At 46.5% G+C, this 14874-nt stretch overlaps 1 protein-coding gene across 9 annotated transcripts in view; it reads right to left on the bottom strand.

The window, feature by feature from the left end:
* The window catches only part of ppp1r12a (protein phosphatase 1, regulatory subunit 12A), a 111617-nt gene that overhangs the window by 55341 nt on the left and 41402 nt on the right, over positions 1 to 14874 (bottom strand). For all 9 annotated transcript variants that reach the window (XM_063217144.1, XM_063217151.1, XM_063217152.1 and 6 more), the window contains exons 2-3: positions 9622 to 9752; positions 4052 to 4170 (exon numbers count right to left, since the gene is read on the bottom strand). In XM_063217144.1, coding sequence (XP_063073214.1) covers positions 4052 to 4170; positions 9622 to 9752 — 250 coding nt within the window. The remainder of the gene's footprint in view (positions 1 to 4051; positions 4171 to 9621; positions 9753 to 14874) is intronic.

The raw sequence follows: 14874 nt of genomic DNA, 5'->3' as shown, positions 1-14874 counted from the left end.
GTAACCAAACAGTTAGCAACATAGTAGGTTGCCTATGGGAAATCGCAATGCAACCAAGACGGTGCTAAGTCAGTTAGCAAATGACGCTGTTGAGAAATGCACCCCAGGCCGATCACGTCAGTCCCTGGGTGAATTTAACCCCGCGGCTGTCTGGGGTCCTCGATCAGCGTGGGGGCAGCTAGACAAGAGGGGGTACGGGGCAAATTGCATTACTGGCACAGCAGGCATTACACAACAGCATTATGTAAGCACACCTCCGAGTGAGGAGAGTGGAGCTGCAGCGCTAGCTTATCTCATGTTGAGATAGGATCACTGGCAACAAAAGCAGTAGTAGCAGCAGTAGCAGCAGCAGCACCGGTAGCAATAACGCAATCACACTACGACACGCATGAATTTTTGACGCTTGTATACGGTAGTTTCGTTTTGCAGTCTGATAAACATATGGGCAAATACAGCTGCATCACAGAGATCCGAGAATTGCATGACAGAGAATGCATCAAAGAAGAAGTAGCCAGTACAGTCTTCACTCATTTAATCCCAGTGGTTTACAATCAACTTAAATATACCAGTAGGCAGGTTGTATACACTGTATTTACAAAAATGAATGATTCCGTAATGAAGCGTATAACAAAATTGACATCACAGGATCTAGGGTGGCTTTCAAGCCACGCTGCTGTCAAACTCCACTTCCACCTTGCAGCCACACTGTCTGTCAATCACCACAAATAAAACTTGACAGCTGCCAGTACAACAGTGGTCGAGATGTGCCAGATTCCCTTCGAGTGTAGGTTAAGTCTTGGCAGTTATATAATGCATTTTTAAGGGACGACTAGATGCTAGCTTAACAGCAGGGCTGGTGACCATCGCCACATCCCCAGCTGCCTGAAAGAAAGAAAGAAAGAAAGAAAGAAAGAAAGAAAGAAAGAAAGAAAGAAAGAAAGAAAGAAAGAAAGAAAGAAAACACAAAAAACTCCATACTGAGTTGTTGAGGGATCAATGCTGAATAATGTGACGGATCAATTAAAAGCCTTATCCCAAAATCTGTAGCAGGTGACCTTGTGAGTGTGACCTTGACTCCCTTCAACACAGAGAGGGGTCAGATTTGGGTTTCTTTGGGGACTCGTGAAGTGGGGCTCCTGTGCTACTGAAACCCTATGGAGCTATAGAGTTCAAGAACCTACACATAGGCCTTAGGGCAAAAAGGGGGATCTGCTCCATGTCCGCCATTTTGAATTCCACAGAAATAGACATTTTTAGCCGCAAAACTTATTGTAGTAGTACATGTCAGTTTATTACTTGGCAAATATTCATGAAAAGATTAAATTTGGCAATAGGCAGCACAGTTTCAATGAAGAGCATAGTTGCAACACCTACTCTGGCCACAATCCTACACAGTGCACCTTTAAGTTACGGCTCTGGAGATCTGCGCAAGAACCTTATTTCTATGCAGTCCGCGCAAACAAGTTATGACAGTGATATCACAACTGCGTGTGTGTGTGTGTGTGTGTGTGTGTGTGTGTGTGTGTGTGTGTGTGTGTGTGTGTGTGTGTGTGTGTGTGTGTGTGTGTGTGTGTGTGTGTTGCATAACTTTTACTTGAAAAGCACTAGCGCTTCTGTGGGTAGTGCATCAGTCTCTCTCTTCCCTGAGGGCTTTCTAGCAACATCAAGTGGACCAACACAGCCAGTTCAGCGTGAATAACCTTCCTCCCAAACACACACACACACGCACGCACGGTGAAGGACAAGTCTGAAAAGGAGAGGGGGACAAATCAGGGGTGCATTTATCAAAATCATAGTTGCTAACTATGTCAGCTACTTTGTTGTTTGTATGGCAAGTTTCTATTGGCAACTACCCAAGTTGCTAACTGGTTAGCTATGCTTTTGGGAAACTCACTCCAAATCAGTAGGCTGAGATACTACTGCCACGTCACAGCCGTCTTGGTGGCCGAAATCGGCTCACACCAACAGAGGACTCTGAGAGGTGAAGAGAAGAGGAGACCCAGCGCTCGCTCGCTGTCTGTCTGTCTGTCTGTCTGTCTGTCTGTCTGTCTGTCTGTCTGTCTGTCTGTCTGTCTGTCTGTCTGTCTGTCTGTCTGTCTGTCTGTCTGTCTGTCTGTCTGTCTGTCCTCACACACACAGGCCCGTTGCCACAAGTCTGAGCAAAGCCTTGCAGCAGACAGCACGGCATGACGCAGCTTCCATTTCAACAACCGAACGAACTTAAAACTTAAAAGAATAGTCTTGGACAAAAATAGAATAGGAAAGGAGAAAAAGAAAAAAAAACCTTTCAACCCAGTTTAGAATCATCACAAAAGGGCCTAGACAAGTGGATCGCGTTCCCCTCCACCCCCATTCTCATTATGTAACTTGGCCCAAGCAAGTAAGCAAGAGTGGAATTGAGAGGGGCGAGCGTGCGCACAAGTGTGTGAGTGAGTGAGCGCGAGTGTGTGTCAAGCCATTATTGTGTTCACTCGATTTATTAAATCCTGGATGACTGCACACACTCGTGACATACCTGGCCATAGAATACACAGCATGGCATGGCATGGCGTGGCGTGGCGTAACAGCAGGATAAGAGGTGAGAGGGAGCAAAAAGGGGGATACAGTATGTCAAAAGAGAAAAGGGTCACAGAGAAAGAAAGAGAGAGACTTGTGTCATGTAAACTGTATACATTGTGATTCATGTACTATTGCGATGCATTGTGATATTTACTTCAGCAAATGTGTAAAAATACAGTGTAGCATGCATGCATAGGTTGATTTTTTTAATTTAGTATTTTAGCATCAGGGAGAGAGCTTCCATTACAACAGAAATAGTTACCTACTCTTTACTGACCAAATTGAACCAGTGGCAAATTGCATTTATGATTATTAAATAATCGATTGTCATGAATCGTTGCAGTATATAGAATAGAAGAATATCGTGAAAATAAGTTTCACTATGCCTTGTCATGACGTTTTTTTGCACACCCCTAGAGGGAAGATATGTCGATGGAAAGAACGAGAGAGAGGGGGGGGGGGAGGATAAAAGAAGAGAGAGTGAGAGATTAAGAGGAGGGGAGAGAAAGGAGAGAATGGCAGAATAGGGCCAAGAAAAAGAAAAATGGCAGGCAAAGAAAGAACAGGTATTCTACGCTGAAGCTGGTGTTTGCTGAATGTTGAAGCACTGGACAACAGCTAAAACCTCTCTTTCACTCTCTCTGATATGACAACAGGTCACACTGGCCTGGCTGAGAACACGCACGCACGCACGCACGCACGCACGCACGCACCTATGATCCAGAGCAAACAGGGCCCGCCCCTAAGCCACTTCGCGAGTATCAATTCACCAAATCCCTGAACAAACATGTCACAAGCACACGATAAAGTGACACAGTGCTTCAGCGGCACAGCAAGCTCCTGTCAGTGGAGTCTTGAGGAATGGCCCAACGCTGTGATGGCATTCACCTGACCTCGTCTCACCTATCTGAGGTATCTGTGCATGTGTCAGAAGGAAGATAGGCAGCACTTGCAAGTGGAAGTTGGGTAACAACACCGTCGTCACTACTGGTGTGTGTGTTTGTGTGTGTGTGTGTGTGTGTGTGTGTGTGTGTGTGTGTGTGCGTGTGTGTGCGTGTGCGTGCGTGCGTGTGTGTGCGTGCGTGTGCGTGCGTGCGTGTGTGCGCGTGTGTGCGTGCGCGTGCGTGCGTGTGCGTGCGTGTGCGTGCGCGTGCGTGCGCGTTCGTTCGTGCGTGCGTGCGTGTGTGTGTGTGTGCTTATTGACCTATATGTATCCTTTTTGCTGTATATTTGTCAGTATACATGCATAGTTACGCACCCATCTGTTTGGCCATGCATTTGTGTCCTGTGTGCATGTTCATGTCAATGTGTGTGGTTGTGCACATTTCTCTGTAGTTCTCTGAATTTCTGTGTGTGCGCGCGTGCGTGTGTGCGTGCGTGCGTGCGTGCGTGTGCATACATATGTACATATAGGTTGTGCAAAGCGTGTGTGCGCTTGCACATGTACTGTTGGCCGCATGCACATGTATGTATAGGTTGTGTAAAGTTGCACCTTGTCGGTTGATCTCATTCTGCAGAAGCTCCTCCATGGCCTCTTCCTCGGCGATGTCCAATGGCGTCTCACCTTCGCTGTTGACCACGCCCACACTCGCCCCCTGACCGATTAGATACCTGAGGACGCAGAGGAACGAGGTTAGCAGTTTAAGGAGAAATACGGCCTATTTTAACACGCATTTGCATCCAAGACGCCTGATAGTCCACGGTACCAGCATCAGAACAACAACCAAATAGTCCCAGAACTAAAGCAAGGATTTGGCCCAGTCTGCTGTCCAGACAGTGACTGCACTGCGGGTAAGCTTAAATGCCGGAGCTTTGCCTGCTGATCAATAAAACGCATACCATAACACTGCTGGCATGTGTTTTTCCCTGTAAATTACCGGTTAGCCTCTCTGGACTGACACCGCCAAGCGTATCATTTGGTGGAAAAACAGTAGAGTAGCCCCCAGAGGAATGCTAAAGGCAAACCGTTTGACCTTAGAGTAAAAAAGGGCCAACATGCACACAACACTCGTAATAATAATAATAATAATAATAATAATAATAATAATAATAATATTTTTGTTAATGTTTCTCACATGGCAAGTTGCAGGTTATTCAAGGTCACCTTATAATATAATATACATATAGCAATAGATATATAATAATAATATATACACAAAAACGTATATTATATACGCCATATTCATAACGCTTGTACACTGACTGCTGCATACTGGCCCCCTGAAGGTCATCGACAATTCTTCATTACCATACAGACGCAATTAGAAACATGACTACACATGCCTTCAATGCTCAGCTGCTCACAAATTGCCTAACCCAGTGTAGCAGCGTCATAATCTCTTCAAGCCTTTTTACGCAGAGCACGCTTAAAAATGGCTCGCTGGTAAGTCTGGCCTCTATTTTTTTTTTTTTGCGCTTTACTGACAGAGCACTAGTAGTCATCGAGAAGGAAAACACATATGTTGACAGAGGCTGCTAGCAATTAAGTCTAGTCGCCGACATGGAGGGAAAGCGCACAGACCCCCAAATTTCACTTCAGGGTTGCAGCCCCTTTCAAAACACACACACACTTCTCAAAGGATTCCCCCATAACCTCTCCCCCAGAAACATTGGGTCCACAAACCGAAGGTATATATTTTGGCGCATTAACATTTGACTATGCCTATTTTGGGGGTTTCTTTTACAAGTCCCACAGGGTTTGTGGTTGGTGGTCCACCCTGACTGGGGAAAGGCTGTGGTATTAGTAGTACTTGGGCCTTGTGAAGGATTTTGGTTGCTGCCTTTTCAGCGCCCATCATCCCCCCCCCTGTTTAAGCCAGAGGAGGGGCAAACTGTTTTTGTCAATCAATGGTGGAACAAGCCACCAGCTCCTATATAAGTACATTTATGCTATTCATGCAATTTTGCATCCTCAAAAAAAAAAACACTGCCCATACTAGCTGAAACGAACATGGTTATGATAAAGTACCGGTAATTCTGTTGCTCAACCTTTCGGGGACAATACTCATGTTGGCGAGCCTTTTTCACCTTCCATCCTGTCCATCCTCCCATTGTGTCGAACAAGAAAGCCCCCGTCTTCCTGAACACACGGGTGGGGTTACCGCCCCCAGGTAATACGACTTAACGGCACAATAGGAGACAAGTGTGGAGCGGCACTCCGTGCTCGTAATTAAAGCCAAGCCAGAGGGGACCAGAAGACATTCGATATAAAACGACAACACTGAAAACGGGATTCTTGGAAGCCACTGTGGGTCAGCATCACCACAGCCATAGATAAACCAACATGTCTTCATTATGGGTTTTCAGAGACACTGTATTAGTACAAAAACATCAGGGTAATAATGGTATGGTTGGGGGGGCATCAGTGTTGAACATTGGTTTATTAACTTTTGACAGGAATAGTTTCTTTTTCTTTCCCTTTCCTTCCTGACAATAATTAAGGGCTTCTGAAACATAATGCGTTGACATTTTAAGGTCAGAACAGCACACCGCCCCCCCACTCCTCCCATCTCAGTACCCTGAACAATGAGTGGCAAAAGAACACACAGGCACAGGTTCACTGGAGCTTTCAATGTCCACCGATAACCATCTCTAACGTCAGAAAGGTAAACCTTCAGGAGAACTGAAGACGCCACAGAAAAAAAGTGAGGACGCAACTCAATATCAAAACTCCAGAATAAAATGCAATACCGCCGCCTACGCCAATGCGGTGTGGCTATCCCCTTCAAACAAAGAGAAAGCCCAACCTTACTCTCACTACTTAGGTGTGATGGTGATCTGAGAATCAAAGGGCAGAGTGTGGTAGGTGGAGGCTGAAAAAAGTAAATTGTGCTACGCTACAGTAGGCCAGACTTGTATGACCACTTATAAGAACAAAGAAGTCTGATTAATTAAAGAAAAACAGTTACCATTTCTTACAAAACGTCAATAAAACTATTAGAGAGAAAATTAGAGAGCATCATTTAGAATCAATTACATTACACAGCAGAGTAAAAAATATTGCAGCTGCTAATGATGCATAACTTAATTCCCCCAGTGCTTCCCATAGGCCACAAAGCATCGTGTGGTGCTAAGGCCAAAAACCGTCAGTCCAGCCCCTACTGTGGCTTAACGGTATGGCACTCGTCTACCATGTGGCCAACCCGGGTTCCAGCCTGGGTCCGACCCTTCCCAGTCCCTCAAACATTTTCTATTTCTATCTCAAACTGTCCTGTCACTAATTAAGTCTAAAAGACGAAAAAAAGATCTTAAAAACCATTGGTCCAGTTCAAGTTCTATACCCCTATTGACATGTGAGGCTGATGATCAATTTGTATTGCTGATTTTTGAAACTGTGGTTCTGCACCACAGGATGGCCAACTGTATAGTAAACACTGCACCCTAGTCTATTTAGATCCAGTTGATGTATTTAAATGTTTGGTACTCCAAAACAGTTGTACTGATTGCCATGCCTGACCACTTCTGTATTATAGACAGAAAGTTACCTTTGCAAAAGATGTGCATGAGGGAAGACCATACCACTACAGGCAAGACAAAGCCTTCATGACCTCCCTTGGGGTTTGTACTTGGCAATTACACGCTTGATTAGAATCACATTTTCAAAGCGCACCCATGATTCAATACCTCACAACGGATCAAACACTTAAGACTGACAGTAGCATTGTATTGCAAGCGGTGAGGGTTCTGGAATAAGGGGCACAGCAGGGAGGAACACAGGAAGAGATGAAATATCTGAACGCATTAACGGAGTGCCATTCGTCAGCAGGGGACACCATGTGTGTAGACTAGACAGAGGTCACTAATAGAGCTGGACCTGAGCCGAGAGACACACACGTTTCAGTATCTAGCCTAGCCGCAGAAGAGTGGGCGACTGGCCAAGGAGGGCTACACATGGTTTTTCTGGCCGGGGCACTTTATAGTAAGGGAGACCACCCTACCCCTACCCAGTGTTGCCAGATTGGGTGGCTTCCCGCCCAATTGGGCTGCTTAGGATGGCCGTCTGCAGGCAAAAATGGCACTTAACAGAAAGAAACACAGAATTTATGGCCATAAGAATCAATCGAATTGGGCGGGATTTAGTGCTTCCAGGTGGGTTTGGAGCCCTTTTTGGGCTGGAAATCCTCAGCCTCATCTGGCAACCCTGCCCCTACCTCACCTCACTGATCTAGCATGAGGCTGAGGTAGTGGGAAATGGGCAGGGACAGAACTATGGACAGCATTTCAAATTTTGCTTGAGCCATTTCAGCTATAGAGAAACACCCATGCGATGCAATGAGCAAGGTGCAATTGACCGCATACAGAATGTTTATGCACCTAATAATAGAACAGTGAAACCTAAAAATCGAATGTAGCACCTTTCCTATAAATGCTTAAAATATTCACCGTGGAGGAGCAGCTTTCGCAGCAGTAATTTATACATGGCCAATACCTAGATGAAGATGAGCTAATTAAACTTGACGATTGATCTCTAGGATAAGGGGTGCTGTGGCTCCCCTCCCTAAATGGGCTTGCTTGCTCATGCGGACTCAGGATAAAATACACACACAATTGATCCAGGATGAAAGTTCCCATGGTTCCAAGGTGGTTCTACATGGCTACTTCATCCCTTGATATAATTGGATCATTGATTTACTCCTTCAGCCTCCTGCTGGCGTGTGTGTTAAGTGTAAAAGTGTAAAAGTTGCCGTGCTACACCAGAAAGGATAGGACATGCTGTAAAGGGCGGCGGGTGTGCTATTCCAATTCACTGTGGCATTGATCACAAAATACACAGGGTTCCCTCTCCAAGTCAGACATAAAATCCCATGATTTTCCCTGACCATAAAACAGAATTTCCACGATGTCCCGTGAAAGGAAATGCCTTACAGACACCCCCACCCCCCCACCTTCAATGGCTGTGTTTAAAAGGAAGGCTACAAATGGGGATGCTCTGTCGGGCTCTAGGCTAATGGCCAAATACCAACGCAATATGACGGGGTTGTTGCAAACAAGGTAACTGAGTTACAAAGAATGCTACTAGGTATTGATGCAATGTTATGTTGAAACAGGGCTTGGCTTATTGTTATACAAATGCATTACAGCATGTGTGGGTTGTTACAAATGGCCCTTTGCACATGAAGTCACGACACCTTTCAAGTTGGTTAAGATGCATCCTGTATTGTCCGGCATGGACATTCACACACTGTATAGATGCCAGTTTCTTCTGTATACAAGTCACTTACCCAACTTCACTTCAATGCGGAATTTCATTGGCTGGGTCCTGGTAAACATGGTCCTGTATTGTGTACACTGGTCAGTAAGATGCCGTGTAATGCTGAACCAAAGCTAGGTTAATTGCTAGGATTAGCAATGCAATACAGTACTGTGTGGGTGTGCATCCACGGTCTGATGGTTAAGGAGTCTCTTGAAATCTGGCATTTGCATGTTCAAATCCCACACAACCCATGACATAAGTGCAGTTGAGCAAGGTAGCTAAAAGCACATTGCTCCAGGGACTGTAATCAATAACCTGTACTAATGTAATGTCATGCAACATAATACATTGCTACGATTTTCAGTCTTGGGGTCTTTGGGGTCAATTTAAATGGGGTCTCCTGAAATGTCTAGTGATGGAAAATACTGATGAAAAAAATATTTTTCCAACTACAGTCATTAATATTGTGATTCAAGTACCACATTCAATTCTGCAAAAATCTTTTGGATGTGAAAGTGAGGTCACAAGCCAAAAAAGTTTGACTGATTTTAAAAAAAGAAAATTAACACACACAAAAAACACGAACATCCGTCTCAAAACTACAGTAGGTGATGGCGCTAGCAAATTCAAATAAGCACCCATTTCTCTTATTCAATAGCAACATTGTAATGTGACGTTATTAGCCACTGATGTAAGGCAGCGATATGGTGGCCAGGGGTGCTGGCAGGGGGGGATAAATGGGCCCAGGGAGAGAGGGGGCCCAGAATTGGGTCCTCATTTCATTATATATATTGGGCAGGGGGGCCCTTTCAGATGACTTTGTCCTGGGCCCGGCCAAAGCTGTCAGCGGCCCTGCTGGTGCCACTTACTCGGCTATGTCCAGGTATCCACATGAGGCCGCAGCGTGAAGAGGGATCCAGCCCTCGTTGTCTGGTTGGTTGATGCTCGCCCCATGCTCCACTAGGAACGTCACCATGTCCACGTTATCGTCTATGCAGGCCTGCAGAAAAAGAAAAGACGAGAAGAACAGGAAGAGGAGGGGAGGGGAGGAATGACGTGAGAGAAGAAAAAAAAGTATTAGATGACAGTTGGGATTCCAAGAGACATGCAGCTTTTCGGCGGCGCTGTGGTGCAGCACGCCATTACACCTGGCCGTGACACCATGTGGGCAACAGGCACGCAAGGACCTGGGTTTGAGTGCGCTCATTTCCCTTCCCCACCTTTCCCCCCCATTCACTTCCTATGCAACAAGGCCTAAAAATCCCCCCCAAATATATATTTTTTAAAGTGCCGCTTTTCTGAACCCATCTAACCCCTGGGCTGAGATGGACAGCATGCAGACCTAGCAGAGTCAGGAGCATGAGCAAGGCTGAGGCATGGAGCATGGAGCTGCCAGATCTTAGAGGGATGCTTGCCTTCTGTTGGAGAGAGAGAGAGAGAGAGAGAGAGAGAGAGAGAGAGAGAGAGAGAGAGAGAGAGAGAGAGACAGCAAGAGAGAGAGAGACAGCGAGAGACAGAGACGGGAACCTCTCAGAAAAATGATTGCCTTCTGTTGGAACGGAGCGGAACCTCCACAACGCAATGGAATGGAATGCTGGCAGTAGCAGTGCTAATTTCCAAGATAGAGTGACACAGTCAGGCTGCTTGCAATACCACAGTTACAGAGGTGCGATGTAGTGGAGGGCAGGGATATTCGCCTTTTTATTTCTCCCCCCTTCTTTGGAAAAACAGTATTTTAAGGTTCTTTTTCTCCCCTGCCCAACCTCTGCCAGCGGAAGCCCAATCGAAATGTTTAAAAGTACTGTTGCCAAAGTAAAGTTTGGGATTAAGAACCCAAAGCCAAACAGCATAGACCTATGAACTTCAGCACAGTCACACAGTCAAAGAATCCCGGAGCCATGACAATGATGTATAAAAAATAATGATCTTATAAATGATCATATACATATACTATACTGCAGAAGAGAGGAAAAAAGTACACAAGGCTTAAAGAGGACGAGCAGGTCCCCATTAACAGAGTGCCACGACTTGACAAGAGGAGAGGAAGAAGAGTTACTACGAGCTGAAGAGGCAGAATAAGTGGAAAAGCTCACGTCACAGCTGTTTCGCAAGGTGCAAGCCTGTGCTAGGCTACACAAGATGCTTAAATGCACTGAGACGAGCCAACTCTGTGCGCAAGAAATCGCTGATGCTACAGTAGCTTGCCGAGTTGGTTGGCTGGCTTGCCGGCCGTCACTACAGATGGGCATGAAATTCATCCCAACAGCACGACTAACCTTACACTGTGCTTCCCCTGTTACTAAAAATAGCAATGGTCTCACCTTTTCTACTGTAGAAGGGAGGGGTGTTTGGAGAAGAGTGGGGGCAGAGGGGTTACAAGAACACGTCTGGTGAGTGGTGAGGGGGTGAGGGGTGGGGGGCTGGGTTCAGCTGCACACTGTACTCTCTGGCAGAACTTTGTGTGCGAGGCAACATTCCAAAACGGGGGGTGAGCAAGAAAGAGAGAGAGAGAGAGAGATGGAGAAATAAAGAGAGGGGACGCAACGAGAGAGAGAGGGAGGGATAGATACTCGTCCAAGACAGACCAAAAATGCCTGCAAGGTTCAGGTGTGTTCAACTTCAAAGGCACAGATGATACTGGTCGGGGAGGACAGAACATGGACAATCAAGCTTGGGAGATGAAAATAGCCAGGTGAGGCGCGAAGGGGGATGAGGGAGAGGCTGCAGGAACTAATATCTGAGGGGGGGATCTTGTGCCCGTATGCAGAGCACCAAAGAAAAGGGCGAATTGGAGGATGTATGTCTTAAGATTCTCATTCTCTGTTTTAAAAAAAAAAAATTTTTTTTTACTTTTTCATAGGACCGTGAGAGGTGGACAGGAAGTTAATTGGGAGAGACGGGGAGGGGTCGGCAAAGGACCCGGGCCGGAAATCGAACCCGGGTCAGCCACATGGTAGGCGAGTGCCCTACCGGTTGGCCATGGCAGGGCCGACGATTCTCATTCTCACACACATTTATCCAGAAGCATTTAGGCTCAGATTCCTATTGAATCTCTGCAGATTTCTGCAGATAATCTTCATTCCAAATTCCCACAACCTTTTCTGTTTCTCATCTCTCCCTCGGCCTCTCTCTCTCCCTCCTTCTTCAACCTCTCCAGCTATCTATGTCTCTCCCTCCAACTAATATCGCTCCCTCCGCTGATCTCTCTATTCTCTCTCAACAAGACCCCCGGCCTCATCACGCAGGGTCTGTCTATGGGGTTGCTATGGCTACAAAGACGACAGAGACGAAGAAAAAACACACACACAAATCTAAACGCACGATCACACACACGACTATCTGGCTGGAATCCTTGTCCAAATTTGGGCTGCGTGCAGCTCCATACATGGCCAGGGCCAGCACTAGTCTGCGGGGGCCTCTGCTCTGTTATCTGGGCCTGTATAATGAGGAGAGGAGAGGAGAGGAGAGGAGAGGAGAGGAGAGGAAGGAGAGGAGAGGAGAGGAGGAAAGGATGAGAGGAGAGGAGAGGAGAGGAGAGGAGAGGAGAGGAGAGGAGAGTGCATGGGTGTCCATGTGGATGACGGATCCGATATTCCCCAGGTTTGTGTGTCTGTGAGCGCGCGTGTAGTGTGAGCGTCTGTGAGCATGCGCGTCTGTGATTGTGCATGCAAGACCCTTAGCCGCTTTCTGGCATTATCAGAGCCACTTGCCAGAGCTCCGACTAGGCATGTTGGAAAAACTAAACTTCTTCTCTAAACATGGTACTTTTACTTCCTGTTTTACTACAACCACGGAAGTGTGGGGAGGCAAAAAATCCAGCAAAGTTGCAACTTGCATGCATAACAGACGGCAAGCAAGGTATTGCATATTTGTGGTAAGCTTATTTTGCATGTTTGTGAGCACTTTTGTAATCCATTTGCTTCAACTCTGACTACATTGCCATGAGGCAACACGCTTAATGTGGAGTGGTTCAATAAATAAAAACATAACAGACTTTTTAACCAGTCAAACTCAAAACACGAACAGATGCAAAGCTCCACAATATTACGGCAATTTTATCAGTTACCACACATGTCCATGCGTGGAAACACACAACAGCTTGAGAAAGAGAAAGAGAGGTGTGCGTGCGTGCGTGCGTGCGTGCGTGCGATTCACACAGCCAACGGGGCAGCACTTGGGCGACTTGTATGGATTTGTTTGCATACTTCAACTCCTCACACACAAGCTTTGCAACTGCAAGATGTAGGTTATCGCTCTTCCTACACACACACACACACACATACGCTCCCTTCACTAATACCCACACAGTCGCTCTCTCTCTCTCCCTCTCTCTCATATGCACACACACACTACCTCTCTCTCCAACACAAACACCCTCTTTCTCTCTGCCATAAGTCTCTCACTCTTTCTTTGGCTAAAGCTCACCAGCCGAGCCCCTTAAGGCAAACAGAGCAGTTCTGCCATCTCCCTCCACTGCACTGTACTGTACGTCACGATCACTGTCGCGCGTGCAGGCACGCGCACGCAGGCACGCAGGCACACACGCACGCAGGCACACACACACCTCCCTCCTACAAACCAACAATGGTAATCCGCTAATGGCAGTAATTGTTAAAAGGCTAGCGGGTGTGGAAAATACCCCCCACATCAGTGTAGTAAAGTGCAAAAGCAAACTGGTTCACAGAACAGAAGCACAAAAACAAGGGTGACTGACTAGGAACTGGTAGAAGTAAAAAAAAAAATCTTTAGGTCCATTATTGATTTTAGCTGTGATTTTAGCGCCCAATAGGATTTCAATGCAAATCTTCAATAAAGGTTTGAGTAAAGGTAAGATTTCTCCTGTTCACGTTGACAGACACTTAATTCTTATCAAGTGGTATAGCAAACAAACATTCTTGCCACTTCACTTGGTCCCTAAACGTTGCAGTAATGGTTTGCGAGAACACGCACACAAAACATGAGCTGGCAACCTAGCGCGCACACGCGCGCGCGCGCGCACACACACACACACACACACACACACACACACACACACACCAATGACAACACACACACACACCAATGACAACACACATACACAACAAAAGCCTTTTCACTTCAACCCAGACAGAGTGCCACCATCGTCACTCTGCTCACCCACATGGTGCGCGTCACCACTGGATGCGTGGGGGGTGATGGCGGGGCGTACAGTAGCTGGGGGTGACAGAGGGTGCAGAGCAGAGGCGGGCACGTACAGTGGCCCCCCTATTTATTGACCCACAGCGTGGCCACGCAACACAATAAGAGTGGGAGGAGGGAGCTAATCTGACTATTAATGTAAGAATGGATGTCATTGTGCTGCCACCCCCCCTACTACACACAGAAACACAACTCCTCCGTCGCTCTCCATCTCTCGCCTGCTAGCTGGCAAGGCTACTGGAAGGACTGGGCCTTGGCTGTAGGACAGCAGTGCTGGAGAACACCCACAAAACCCGGCACAGACACAGACACAGACACAGACGACACACACACACACACCAGTGTGTTGAACAAAGCCGCTGAACTGCCCTGGTTTGAGTCATGTGGTCCCTGGGAGAATCAGACGAGTGAGACTAGTATCCTCTCAGACACAAGACACACACGGTAATGGGATCTGTGTGCTAGTACTGGAGTCAAGAGGTAAGTCGTGGCTGAAGCTGAATGAGGGAGGGAACAAGGTGGTGGAGTGGTGAAGGGAGGGGGGGTATAAACATCAATTAAAAGAGGGGAAGGAAATGGAGAGAATGGCGGAGACACAGACACAGAAGTAAAAGAAGCAAAGAAGATTTCACTGACTAAATGGCAGATCAGAAGGAGAAAAAAATGGAACTGGCAGCAAGACACAAAGTTTGCTTAGTGACCCTGACTACTGTGTCAACTTGAAAATCCAACTGAGGCTTCTTCATCCATCTACTAGTGTTTCTCAACGGGGGCACTACAGCCCCCCATGGGACGAGGGCTTAGTTCCCATGAGGGCATTCATCTATTTTCTTTTTCAATACTAAGGCGGGCCTTGGCAGACTTTTCAAAACTGGATACATTAAACAAGAAAAATATGATGCATTCTATATTTGTCACAGACTTGAGCACATGGTCCATATCAA

The sequence above is a fragment of the Engraulis encrasicolus genome, chromosome 15 (genome assembly GCF_034702125.1).
Source record: "Engraulis encrasicolus isolate BLACKSEA-1 chromosome 15, IST_EnEncr_1.0, whole genome shotgun sequence".
In the NCBI taxonomy this organism is placed as follows: Eukaryota; Metazoa; Chordata; class Actinopteri; order Clupeiformes; family Engraulidae; genus Engraulis; species Engraulis encrasicolus.
Note: the sequence above shows the minus strand (reverse complement) of the source record. Positions and strands in the feature narration are given on the sequence as shown.